This window comes from Podarcis bocagei (genome assembly GCF_964188305.1).
Source record: "Podarcis bocagei genome assembly, chromosome: 6".
Taxonomy (NCBI): domain Eukaryota; kingdom Metazoa; phylum Chordata; class Lepidosauria; order Squamata; family Lacertidae; genus Podarcis; species Podarcis bocagei.
The window spans coordinates 32,017,847-32,032,530 of NC_138130.1; the positions used below are offsets into that span (position 1 = coordinate 32,017,847).

Below are 14,684 nucleotides of genomic sequence, written 5' to 3' on the forward strand. Positions count from 1 at the left end.
TTTTGGGTAATGATACTATCACATAACAGAATAATGGAAGCTAAATTTCGTGTGGCTATCCTATTTGTTATAATTAATATGCATTCTTCAAAAGTCTTCATCTAAACCACACGTAAAACCTCATTCCAAATTGTAAGAGGTGATGAAATGGGCACATTTAGATGTGACAGCAAACCATGGTTTCCTGTCTTGTGCACAAGCAGCCATGAACATTGGTTGTGTGCAGCCTTTCATTTCCTCTTCCTCCTCCACATGTAAAGGGAAGAGACAACCATCCATCTGTCACTGTGTTCAAATGCAGCAAACTGTGCTTTGCCCTTCAAACCAGAATCTGAACCATAGTTTGATCTTGATTCATAAATGGCATCTTGTGCTTTAGTTGATGTGGCAAATGCTAATAACCTATTCTTTCACCTTTTGTTGTTGTTGTTAACCCAACTCCTTCATATTTCATCTGGTGGAGACTAAATGTTGCAATTTTATTTTAACGCTAATAACCATATATTGAACTCTCCTCTTTACTTGTTATTTCAGCACTAAATGCATGCATGTGGCCCAGATCTAGAATGAAATTAATCCCAATATGACCTTGTTCAAATATTTTAGCACCAAAAATGTAAAGGCTACTGCAGACACCTTATTTGCTGGTACACATGTAATGGTTCAACTTATTTAAAATTGTTTTTGCTTTATGGGCAACAGGTTGTGCTTTCATTTTATTGTACCTTTCAACCTAAAAAAACTATACCAAAAGACATCTCTGTTGCAGATATAAACTATGTCATATAAAATTTCTTCATTGTTACTAGATTTCCCCATTAATGTATGCTTTTAACTGTCTGCCAACCTGGAAACATTTTCTTGGCAACTCTGGCTGATTTGGAAACACTGAACATTTTTTCCATTCCTCTTCTGTCCGCATATATTCTGCCATCTGTCATGTTCTGGAAAACAGACAGTCTCATATCATGTTCTTTACGGTTTTTCACATTCTCTTTTATATTTGTTACTTGAAATTGGTCCAAGGTAATCTTCAGTCTATAGCAACTGCTTAGTTAGCAAAGTTTAAAAATAGCGTTCATGTTAGTATGCACTACATGTACTATTGTAGCTGCTGCCATTATTATTATTATTATTATTATTATTATTATTATTATTATTATTATTATTAGATATACAGAGACCTAGACCTGAATTATCTTAACTCTTTTCTGCATAGTCTATTTCCTCGTTCCCAAGAGTCGTCCATTTATCTTCATTAGCCACTTGTTCCAGTCTGCTGCTAGTTTTAACCAGGAAACAAGCTGTATTAGCTTTGCATAGCAATTCAGGAATTAGAATCCACAGTTCTTGGAGGAATAAGGCCAATGCACCAATAAAGATTGTACCTTGATTAATCAAATAATCTCAGTTTGCCTGAGCTGGACCACTGTTCAGACAATTGTCTCATCACATAGCCCACTGCTTTTGTTTAAGCACTTAGTTTCTAAATAGATACTGAGATGCAACAGAGGAACACGATCAATTCTTTCCCTTCTAATCTGTTTTAGGGGCAGGAGGAGATGGATTTATTATAAAAGTACCCTGCATTCTAAACCGCCCTGTGATCTTCGGATGAAGAGTGGTATATAAATTAAATAAAATAAATATGTAATTATTCTAGAAGGTGGTTTAACCCAGTTACTGAGCTCTTGGAAAACAGCTGTTTGCATCAGGGGTGGGAAGAAGACAGATTGGCATCTACTAGTAGACCTCTGGGTGATTTGCAACTAAAAGACTATTTTCTTCCTTGAAATTAGGCTAAATTCTAATTAAGAAAGCTTAGGGGAGAAAACCAGCAGGGGGATTTCTTTTGTAAAAAACCAGCTGCAAACACATTCCTGGTACTTAAAGCAATTCCTGCACTGGTTAGGCTTGTGCTCAGAGGGACTATGCTCCTTAATTCACTTCAGTGTGACTTTGCCCCAAAGCAGCTGTATGGTACCTGCTGGCGTAAGTTGGTGGATATTGGGGTTCTAATAAAAAGCAAAGCAGATTTTGGATGTGCTGTTCTTCATGAAAGTACTGCATGACTGACCCAGGAAGGTTAAGTCCTCTTGGAAATGAATGGGTCACATCCAGATTTTGTTGGATTACATCCCCCAGCCAGCATGGTCAGTAATCAAGAACTGATGGCACGTGGTCCAGCAACTTATGGAGGTTTGCAAGTTCCCCAGCCCTACTCTAGAAAGATTTCCAAGGGCCAGGGGGATGTTGAGCGTAGCATGTCCTGATTTACTTCTTATTACAATTAGAGGGACGTGGGTGGTGCTGTGGTCTAAACCACTGAGCCTTGGGCTTGCCGATCAAAAGGTTGGCGGTTCGAATCCCCGCGATGGGGGGATCTCCTGTTGCTCGGTTCCAGCTCCTGCCAACCCAGCAGTTCAAAAGCATGCCAAAAAGTGCAAGTAGATTAATAGGTTCTGCTCCGGCGGGAAGGTAAACGGCGTTTCCGTGCGCTGCTCTGGTGTCGGTGTTCCGTTGCGCCAGAAGCGGCTTAGTCATGCTGCCCACATGACCCAGAAAAACTGTCTGCAGAGCAAACAAACGCCAGCCCCCTTGGTCTGTAAAGCGAGAGGAGCGCCACAACCCCAGAGTTGTTCACGACTGGACTTAACTGTCTGTGGTCCCTTTACCTTTTTACAATTAGAGGATTGCCGGTAAATTAATAAATCTTAGGTCGAATCTGATCTCTCCCTGGGCAAAATCCTGGGGAAAAACAGAATCTGAACAAGGCCTGTGTTGAAAGCCTTTTACTGTGTGATTTTAGAAATACCTGAAGATTACTTGCATCTTATTCTTTATCAGATGAGAGTTATAAGAATTAGAAGATGAAGAATTTTACTAGAGATAAGTGAATGAGAAAACAGTTTAGATTGCAAGCTAAATGATTTTCTGATTTAAAGGAAACCCACAGAGGTGACATGTGGCTAATAAACTGTTTAACATTTGTAGCCCCCAATAAAATAAAAGGCTGCGTCTTTTATTAGAAAATAAACTTTTTCTCAAAGAGGGATTAAAGGTAACCATCATAACTCACAAACAATCTTTAAATAGTTTTTCCTGTTTATTATTTCAAGATTGTGTATCAGGCTAATCAACTGACAAAATGCTGTTACATATTTTACTGGAAATAATAATAATAATAGTAGTAGTAGTAGTAAAATTTATATTCCCCCTATACCCACAGGTCTCAGGGCAGTTATCAGGATAAAATTACAATATAAAACCACAAAATACATAACTGAAATAAAACCAGAAATAGCCGAATAACACCCCCCCCCGAAAAAACACATTTTAGAAGGGCATTGGATGGCAGTCACCCAAAGGCCTGGTTAAAGAGGAACATTTTTGCCTGGTGCCTAAAGATGTATAATGAAGGCGCCAAGTGAACCTCCCTGGGGAGAGCATTCCACAAGTGGGGAGCCACTGCAGAAAAGGCCTGTTCTCATGTTGCCAAGCCTCCTCAAACTCCACAGGAGTGTGAGATTCCAGGGGTCAAGGCGTTTACCCAGGGTTTGTGTTTCCTTTGGAAATGAGGCACAGTGGAGACTGTGGTGTCTTTATTATATATGGTTTATTAAATTATATTAAATATAATTTTGAAATCTCTTCTTCTTTTTTTTAAGGAAATGACCCATTCATGGCCTCCGCCACTTTCTGGTATTCACACACCTGGCAAAGTGGAACAAAACAAGTTTCCTTTCACCAACAAGGTAAATAGCTTTATATTTAACCTTTACCACCCTCCATTCTAATGAGGAACCTGAACTACATGGGCCATATCCTGTTGGGGGAACCATGAGAACAGATTTGGGGGACATGTGAGGGGAGGAAAGAACGGAAGTCTTATTGTGCCATTGGTATTACACATGCAGAGCATTGGACACAACCCTGTGTCGTAACTGTTTATATACCATCCGTGTTTCATCTCCTTTGGAGTTGAAGATTGAAAATATAACTAGAGAGTTGACCTGAATGTGTGTTATGTATACACAGAGGGACTTAAGCGAGCACCGTACGAAGTTCAATATTGTAAAAGCCTGCTTTTTGTAATCATATCTCCTGAGATTGAAAAGAAAAAAAAAAAGTCCTGCACTGGTGAAAACGCTCCTCCCCTCTTTGGATATAATCATGTGTTAATTATTCTTTAAACGAGGTTGCTGTGTCAAAATTGGCAGATACTGACGCCCTTGACTTTTTAACTGTTGCTAACTTGACTAAAGGATGAGCAGATGCTAAAAGTTCCCTTGCTGACCTAGATTGTGGGGTGCACAAGCCCAAACCCCTAACACCCGCCTCTCTTTCTCCTGATCCCTTTGTAGTCCTCTCCCACCCTGCCTTCTCCACCCCCCCACCCTTTCCTTTTTGATCTGTGCTCCAGTGAAAGCAAGAGTTGCTCTGCTGACCATTTCCTCGTCTTTCTGCCATGCTCCCTCTCTGCCCAGGAGACTCATCCCATCCAGTCTTAAACTTCATCGCAAAGCTGCACTATGGCCAAAGCCCACAGCAACTGCAGCCACGTGGCAGGATTTTCACCCGGTGTCATCCTCTTCCTCTTCCTCCCCTCCAGCCCCTCTCTTCCCACCTCCGCCCCTCTCCTTAAAAGCTTCTCAAAACGTTTACATCTGTCGGGACACAACTGTGCCGCAAGGCTTTTTGTGTTTTCAAGGCGAATGTAGTATTTTGCATAGCTTTGCAACTTCAGATCTGCAGATAAAGCCTTTGGAACATTTCAAACCTAGTTGTCGTGTGCGCATTTTCCTCCCCTCCTAACTTTAACTTGCATAAGACAATCTGCTTTTTATCAACATTCATTTAAAAATTACCCTTATGGCTGGTTACCAAACCTACGCCATCAACTGCTGCCTCTACTCCACTCTTTATAAATCTTCTGTCAGACCTCTGCCCTTTTCCTTTACTTCTGCTTTCTGTGTTATTGACTACTGCTACAGGCCAATGATTGTATCAGCTCTTGTGATTTGTAAAATATCAGCAGCACACTGTTGATTATAAATAAATGTGTGTTGTTGTTTTTTTAAAAAAAAAGTTGTGTTGTGAAGTTGTTGCCATTCCAAAGTCATGTATCTGAAGTACAGGAAGAGAGGCAATGCCAGAAAAAAACCCCAGCAGCCTCATACACTGGGATAGCCAACCACATTGGTTCATAAAGGGGAATAGCAAGGTAGAGAGAGAAGTAGGATAAGCAGTTGTAACAATTAATTAGAAAGGAGATAGGAGCATTAAAGTGTTTCCTATATTTGTATTGATGTGGTAAATTAACCACACATCTCGAGAAAGCGGTAGTTTTTGCTCATTTGTGTTTAAAAATATAATCTTGATTATGTTAGCCCTCAGGCATTTTGAACTACTTTTAACCTGTACTTCAGCTAATTGCTAGTCTGACAGCTTGAAATTTACACTGTATTAAATAGGCAATTAAAATTCCACAGGCTGTCATGGCTGCAGCCAAGCTTATTTGATATCAGTCTAGAAATCAAAGCTAAATAACTGTCTGTAAAAATTTCATTTTATTCCTATGGAATATGCTGTATAACAATAAAGGAAATTTAATGTCAAGTAGACTTATTGGCTTCAATTCAGCTGGGGACTCAGTGGTATGCCAGACATACGATTTGCACAGCTGCTTTTGTCTTCCAGTTCGTTCTTCAGCCACCCCTATGCTGAATTGCTTTTTTAAACTTAGGGGTTGGTGGCAAATATATTCCAACCCAGTGATTCGGTAAAAGAGAATACAGAAATAGGAAGCAGCAGAAACAGCAGTCCACAAAGCCTTGAAGATCAAGGCAACTGAATACAGGAGTTTGCATCCTCTAATCCCAGTGCGATTGGCAAACTGAACATTTCCAGTATTACTCAATTGGGGGCATAAAGTTTCAATTTGTGGTCATTGTTATAATACTGGAAAAGAGAGCTCTGTTCCATGTTGCTTTGCTTTCTATGTTCAAAACTATACCATGGTACCTCGGTTCTCAAACTTAATCCATTTTGGAAGTCTGTTTCAAAACCAAAGCGTTCCAAAACCAAGGCACGCTTTCCCGTAGAAAGTGGTGCAAAATAGATTAATCCATTCCAGACTTTTAAAAACAACCCCTAAAACAGCAATTTAACATGAATTTTACTATCTAATGAGATCATTGATCCATAAAATGAAACCAATAATCAATGTACAATGTACTGTACTATAAAATAAATAAGACAGTATTGTAGATGGTTTTTTTTTTCTTACATGCACTGATACCTGTATACAGGATGTTTCCTTACACACACATTTTTTGTGTACAGTGGTACCTCGGGTTACAGACGCTTCAGGTTACAGACTCCGCTAACCCAGAAATAGTACCTCGGGTTAAAAACTTTGCTTCAGGATGAGAACAGAAATCACACGGTGGTGGCGCGGCGGCGGGGGGAGGCCCCATTAGCTAAAATGGTGCTTCAGGTTAAGAACAGTTTCAGGTTAACAACGGACCTCCAGAACTAATTAAGTTCTTAACCTGAGGTACCACTGTATATGTTTTATTTTTAATGGCTTTCTGTAGCTATGTGGTATTATTTCATAATAAACATAATGAGCACAACTTTGCACCATAGTTACATTATTTCATTTATTTATTTAGACTTAGGCTCCATCTTTCCTTTGCTATGGAACCTAAGGCTGGATCTACACTGACCTTTTTAACATTATTAGAACGATATTAGCTATATCATTCTAAAATGTCACAGGGCATACCACTAAAAAAAAAATGTTCATTACCTTAACGTTGTTCCTCCATAACAGCAGTTTCCTTTACTGCCTGGTTCTTGGTTGCTCTGCAGCGCCCTCTGGTGCCACATTTTAATAATGCATTATTAACGTTCTTAGCAAAACGTAATATGACCCTTACATTTTGAAAATCATTCTTTAACTCTTTCTTAATGTTATAAACCATGAGTGTAGATCCTCTTCAAGGCTTCTAAAACTCCAAACAAACATGTTTTTGTGTATGTGTGTGTGAAATACGAAAAAGAAATACTAATAATACCACTATAAGATTACATAAGTGATTCAGCAAACAACAGGACAGCAGATCAGCAAAACAGAAGAGTAAAAAAACAACAACCACCCTCTTCAGCCAAATGCCTGGTGGGGAAAAAGTATCCTTGTTTCCTCTAACTATCTCTTTGAGAGTTGACTCTATTTACAAAGGGAGATTGCTTTTTTAGGGTGCCACAAATTTAAGGAAATGTCCTCTGCACATAAACTTTGCCCTTCTATTTGAGGGACTTATTTTTGTTACTGCTTCAGTTGCTATTGCACAGCAAACACCACAAGGGGCAACCCTGCCATGTCCCTCTACATGTTATCAGTCATTATTATATCCAACCCATTTGCCCGATAACTGCTATAGATTGTGTAAATTTGTGTATTTCAGCTCACTAGCCTTTTGCCATGTTCTGACTACAGTAATACAGTTGTACCAGACATCCGCACGCCAATCTATCCAAGGCTTTAGAAACGTCTCAGGAGAGTAAAGCTGCCAGTTTTGCTAATTTTCCTCCCACGGCTAATGATGTTTATTGCTGTCCACACTGACTCCACTAGGTGGGGACATGGGGACATTACTGTAACTATCTTGACATTGACTTCTACATTTTAGTTGTCTACCTCTACGTTTCTGTTCTCCTTCTCTGATGTTTTCGTCTGAGTCTCCCTTTGACATCTGAATTTGTACATGGCAAAAGCGGCAAGCTCCTGTCTAGTTAACTTGGGAACCCAAATGTGTGTGGTTGGTATGAGTGGTACTGTTCTCTGGAAAGAGAACTGAAGTCTAGAGTGGCAGCCATTTTTAGTTTCGTTGTAGTAAGAAGTTTATCTGTGTCATTGCTTTGCAAAGTTTGCAGCAAAGATTACATGGTGTTAGAAGAGAAATTGAAAGTAAAGCAGCAAATGATAAAAAAGAAAAAATACCCAGCTAAACACTCCTGCAAAATGTTTGAAGAAAAGGCAGCAGAGAACTGGATAAGGTGGAGACTAGAGTTTGAATTGCACTCTCTTGTAAGTGGAGCAGATAAGGAAGATAAGAGAGACTTCAGTGAGTGCTTGTTCTTCATGTGGCAGGTAAAGAAGCAACAGCAGTATTTGATCCCTTTCAGTTTGATGATGACAATGCAGATAAGAGAAGCATTCAGGTTTTGATTAATAAATGTGAAACATACTGCACACAAAGAAGGAGGATTGCATATGAAAGGCACATATTTTTCACAGGACTGAAAGTGAATTATAGAGTGAAATCCACAAGTCCACTTAAACAGCGTTAAATTAGTCCAACTCAAACCAGATTTACTGCTTGTTAGCTACAGAGCCAGTGTGGTGTAGTGGTTAAGGGCAGTGGACTTGTAATCTGGTGAAATGGGTTCGCATCTCTGCTCCTCCACATGAAGCTGCTGGGTGACCTTGGGCTAGTCACACTTCTCTGAAGTCTCTCAGCCTCACTTACCTCACAGAGTGTTTGTTGTGGGGGAGGAAGGGAAAGGAGATTGTTAGCCGCTTTGAGACTCCTTAGGGTAGTGATAAAGCGGGATATCAAATCCAAACTCCTCCTACCGGAAATCAGGATATTTACATTGATATAGGAAAATAGGGGTGGTTGGCTTTTGCTACTCAACTCCCCAAGGGACTGAGTCCCCTAAGTCCTTGATCGGTCAGAGATGAATGGATGGAGACAGGATGCAGTGAAAGCAAGGCAGATCTTTATTTTTCTGTTGCAACAGAGATCCCTCCACTTCTAGCAAAGAGGCAAGAGAGACCCAGAACCAAGAAGAAACATCTCTTTTAAGGGTTTGCATTTTGGCATGGAGAAGAAGGACATCGCCTCTACAGACAGTCAGAAATTACATCACACATAAGGTGGGGTTACTGTGGCTCAGGCAGGCCAAGGTGTGATATTCCTGAGGATTTAGCAAGTTTTACAAAGTTCCAGACACAGTTTACACACAAAAATAGCATTTGTAAGACAATCAGGATGCCAGTCAGACATCCCTCAATGCAGAGCATCTGACCAAACAATGGCAATTAATACAAAGGAGGTTCATAGATATAGGAGAGGAATCCCTTCAGGAACTTCCCCTGATTGCTATCTGCCTACATGTTCTCAGGCAAGGCGGATTAAGGAGGCAGAGGAAATAAGTCTTCAGGAGAGCCAAGAGGGTTTTTGGATTGCTCTCTTGTACTGTTTTAGACGTGGTTTATATATTTATGTATATGTGTTTACCTTGTGCAATTATCAACATTTATTCTATATTTGAGACCTTAGAATTCCTATAACAATATACTCAATATATTGTCAATAAAAAAATAAAATAGATACATACAAAATATGTTATACTATACATTAATATAATTAAAATTATGCTACTGCAGAAACTCTTTGACATATACCAATATATATTATCTAAAACTGTAAACAAGTTCCATAAAGGCAATTTAACAAATCTGGCAGCTTTTGTACATCACATAATATGAATAGCCAATATGAATCTTATTTTACTTAAAGGAGAGTTATTTCTAATCCCAACAATAAGGGGCTTGAAATATTGGATGTTCAGATCTAAATACAAAGGGCGTTCCAGTAAAAAAGAAAAGAAAAGTGTATCATGTCTTCTACCTTCGAACATCTGGCTGGGCAATGTCTGGCTACCCCATGCTGAACACGACAGCATCCCTCAACCTCTGTCAACTGTCAGGCATTCAGTCTGCATTGAGTCAAAAGCCATGCCAACTCACATGAGCAACTAAAAGGCAAATATGGAGGCAATTTCCCAGGAAGGACTGCAAATGTTTGATAAATGTAATTGAAATTATGAGGGCGCTCAGTTGGAATTTCAGTTAGTAGGTTTTGATGTCAGGCCATATTGAATCTAAGAGCCACGATTAATTTAAATTTGCTACAAGGAGTTGATGTAATAGAAATAGGATCAGTGGGATGCTCATACATATTACAAAGTTGTGTCTCCGGGAGTTTCTTGCTTATAAAGAAAATATTCCATAAAAGGAAAACCCTACAGGTATCGCCCATGCTTCATTCTTCCATCTTGGAATGTCCCAGTGGCTTTTAGTGACAAAGTTCAAAAGCAACTGGATTGCATGGAAAAATGTAAGGTGATAGTCAAGATGAAAAGGAGCCTTGTGTCAGCAAGCTGTATCCTCTGCCAGTTGCTGTGGTCCCAACGTCACACCAGGATCCACACGGACACCTGTGAATGTAATACCCAAACCTAAGGTCTTTGGAATGTCAAATGGGAAAAAGAGTCTCGACAGAGAGAATGGAGGGAGATGGAGAGGGAAAGGTCAATTGTAAAAATGTTTGGAGGAGAATTGTAGGAGGAACTGGGAGTGAAGAAGAGCAGCTGAGAAGAAAGACAAAGGAAAGCACTGGAATGGAAAAACCAAGTGTTAAAAAAGGAAGAGGAATGGACAGAAAGAACAGCCTTCAGCTGGTGAGGAATAGCAAAACGCAACAGCCCAAGGAACTGTGAAAGTGACTTTCACCATCCTGACGACACTGTGCTTGTAACCAGCCGTGGGTTAGGGCTTATTTGTCTTTTTCCTGTATATTTGCTAGTTAGTTAATGCTATGACTCAGTTAAAATGGTAAAAATTAGTATATATACACCCACTCGCACCATTGACTCTAAAGCGATTGCCAAACTACCCATCCTCATCACAGAACTCTGAGGCATTACGCCATCCTTCATTGCTGCCCCTTGGGTTCTGGTGGTCAAAGAGTGAATAACCCACCCGCTCCAACTACCAATTTCACAGGACCATTCCCTGTGAAGGTGGAGGAGGGTATTAGAGACTTTTGGTAGACCATTCAGATTGTCATAAATTTCAGGTTGGGTGTGCTTACCACAAATTATTCCTTCCTTCAGAAAGCTTCACCACCTCTTCGAGTGGTGGTTAGGCTGCCCTCAGCAGCCCAGCAGTATTCCCTTCTAATTGGGGACAAAATTTCCAGTGGGAATGATGTTGCATCTTGGGGATAAAAGCTGGCTACCCAATCCCAATAATGCCCCAAGGAATGAAGCTACATCATGGATATAGTGTTATTGTCATAGGATATGCTGTCTCAGATTAGAAGGGACTACTACTGAGCTCCCAAGGACAGCATGGCTACAGCTTGAAGTGGCTGCAACGTTTTTTTCCCTTGTAAAAGAAGAAGAAATGGAAAACCCTAGGCCATCTCAGCATTAATAGTAAGTTCACCGCCGACGCCCATTCCCTGCTGCATGTTTGAAAATTCACCTACCTCCCAATATTAACCTACTCTTCAGCAAATGTTTCCACTAATATAATTTCTGGAAATCGCTGGGCCAATACTTTGGACCAGCACTTAAAAGAAGCAGTTCTACTGTAAAATAAATCACCATAAAGTTGCCAGTTGCCAGAACTATTTCATCTATGCCAGTAGTGAATTTGGGAAAATCCTTCCGGATGACATGAATGATAGGCGCTGTACATTCAACACACCTTTGACAGGTTCAGACTTTTAAAAAATCAGTATCGCTTCAGAGCTATACCACAAGGTGACTCGGCAGACATTTTAGGGAGGATATTTTCCCATGACGAAAGGTCAGGCAATAACATAACATTTGACTAGAAACGTTCCTAGAAGGAGTTCCTAGACAGAGGGAGGAACCTGAAAATGAATAGTGAAAAATGTACACCTGACATTTCAGAAATAAAATACCAAAATATTTCTTACCCAAAGAAGGTCAAAACCAAATTGACGAGGAGCATTTTCTAGCTATTTCATCCACTTCAGAAATCAACTGTTTTGTTTCTGCTATTTTTCAGTAGTGAAATTCTGGTAAAATTATTTTGGGTGGAAGAGAATCAGAGGAGCCAATGTCGCCACCTCCCTTGGAAGCTATGGTCTAAGGTGCTTTTTGAATTTTGGGAAATTCAGAATTGTTGCCACTATAAAGGGGGGGCTGTTTCATTTACTCTGAGGGCCACCCTTATAGGGGATAGCACCTGAATAGCTACAGAAAAAACACTTTTACAGGATAAATGGATTGTTCTTCCTGTAGCAAATTTTATTTAGTAGACAACTGTTAAATACCCTTCTGAGTTACTGAAGCCAGCTTGTTAAAAATACACTTTCACAATGTATATGCCAACCTTTTGTTAAACCTGAAATGGTAGGAAAATCTTGGCGATATGGATGTCATAAAAAAGAATGGCTTATGAAAACTCAGAGAGGCTTTATTTGATAGCAGACCCAAAGGATTTAACAGGTACCACATGCCATATTTTTGAGAGAGAATCTCAGGGATTAACAGTGCAGTCTTCATCACATCTATTCAGAAGTAAGGCCCACTGAGTTCAATGCTAATTATTGTCCAGTAAGGGCATTAAGATCAATAAATGGAACTTTCTTAGTGTTGGTGGCACTGCTGTTGTGCAGTGCAGTTCCTGCTGAAATATGAAAGACTCCAACTGTATTGGCATTCTCCCAGCTTCTGAAAATGCACTTGTTTACACAAGTGTTCCCTTGATATCTCGACCTGAGTCTCCTGTTTTAATAACTGCGTTCTCTTAATGGGATTGTTTTATTTCATATTTTAATAATGGACTTTTAATCAGATTGCTTTATGGTTCAATCTGTTGATGCTGTATGTTTAATTATTCTGTATTTCAACAATATGCAAGCCGTTTGTATGATTTAGAAGCCATATTGTCATTAAGCAGTATATAAGTTAATTACAGTGGTACCTCTGCTTACAAACTTAATTCATTCCGGAGGTCCGTTCTTAACCTGAAACAGTTCTTAACCTGAGGTACCACTTTAGCTAATGAGGCCTCCCACTGCTGCCATGCCACCGGCGCGCGATTTCTGTTCTCATCCTGAGGTAAAGTTCTTAACCCGAGGTACTACTTACGGGTTAGTGGAATCTGTAACCCGAAGTGTTTGTAACCCGAGGTGTTTGTAACTCGAGGTACCACTGTATTATTATTTACTTCCAAGTAAGCGTGCTAATGAATCATTGAAATAATTTGATGAAAAAAAGCTGTTTTGGTTCATGAAACCATTTTTCCTTGAATTACTAGGTCAATTCCATGTATGTTTGGCTGAAACACTGCAGCTTTAGACGCAACTAAAATAGAGAGCACAGCTCAAAGTCCTAGAAGAAAGATTTGATTTGTCTGATGGATTTGATTTATTATATTTTTATGCCGCTTTTCATTCAAATGAATCCCAAAGTGGCTTGCAAACAACAAATAATAATAACCTAATAGAACATAATAGAATATCACCAATATAGCAGAAAGCATATGGAATAATTAGCAATTCATCAGTGAAACAATTACAATATATAAAACACTGTTAACAAAGCAGCAACAATTCAGTGAATGCCAAATATATAGGATTAAATTGTTATAGAAAGGCTAGCTTGCTGTACGTACCATCAAACTACTGACAGCTGTCCAACAAAACTATATTCAAATAGCAAATAGATTTCAAATGCCATATATCTAGACGTACAATATGATATTGGGCAAATCACCATATCTCATCCTTAATTTCATATCTGTGAAATGTGAACCACAGTAAACAGAGATTTGCTTTTGCAAATTTAGTGACAGGGTTTGCCATAATTCTAACAAAAATATATTATATATATTCTGCTCTGAAGAGGAGGCAGAATTTAATATATCTTGCTTATTCTGTGACTCAGCCAACCAACAATGACAAGTTTACTTGAAATAGCTCATAATTCAGAATGCATGTCATTTAGAAAGTCGTTAATCCTTATTCTCTGTTAAAACCACACATATTTATGCTAATTAGCTTTATTGTTGCAGTTTATTTTGTTTGAAATATTCCAGAAGAACAGTAAAACTGCCTTTGAAAGTGGTACTTGCCATTGTTTATACTTAACTGAAATGCCATTTTCAGGTGCTGAAGGAGTACTCTGAAGATTAGGAGACCATAAATAATATACAGCAGTGCATTCTCAGAATCAGCAAGACACTTGCAAATATAAAACATTACACACTTTTATCACATATCTACTCTTTAAAAGTCTCATAATTGCTTTGAATTATTCAAAAGAAATTTGAGCTGACATACTTGGAAGACTTAGCACAATGTTTTGCCAAAATGATGAAGACGTTTCATAAAAACATCAAAACAGTTTCAAGTGTGACATAATTACACATCACTTTTGCTAAGTACATGTATTTGCTGGTCTGCTGGAGACTAATATGAAGTTCAACTGCACCGTTTAAGGCTGTATTTGAACTTGCATAACTTTTGGTTGATGTTTATGTTATCCTATCCTAGCTGCAGCAGCAGGAGAGGTGGGGCAACAAAACCTACTTTGTCCATTGGTTGGGACAAACCACCACTTGGCTTCTCCTCTTCCTGAACTGCCCCCGCCCTGTAACAATGATCGCTCCACGCTTAAAACGGGGGGCGCCCTTTGCGTGGACGCGCGCAGCCCCTAGATCTGGAGCGGCTCCAACAGCATAGGCTTGGTTTGCCTTCCCTCAGGTGGGATACCTGGAGGTCTCCGTCTACCTCAGTCAGTTGCCCAATCCCACCTGGGGGAAGCGTTGCCAAGGAGACCAGGCCAGG

General features: G+C 39.6%; 1 protein-coding gene and 1 long non-coding RNA gene across 9 annotated transcripts in view; one reads left to right on the forward strand and one right to left on the reverse strand.

The window, feature by feature from the left end:
* The window catches only part of AFF3 (ALF transcription elongation factor 3), a 246,805-nt gene that overhangs the window by 142,369 nt on the left and 89,752 nt on the right, over positions 1-14,684 (forward strand). For all 8 annotated transcript variants that reach the window (XM_081199269.1, XM_081199267.1, XM_081199266.1 and 5 more), the window contains one exon: positions 3,669-3,755. In XM_081199269.1, the coding sequence (XP_081055395.1) occupies positions 3,669-3,755 (87 nt within the window). The remainder of the gene's footprint in view (positions 1-3,668; positions 3,756-14,684) is intronic.
* Positions 1-14,684, reverse strand: part of LOC308589822 — a 120,663-nt gene that overhangs the window by 87,415 nt on the left and 18,564 nt on the right. The gene's annotated exons all lie outside the window — the stretch shown is intronic.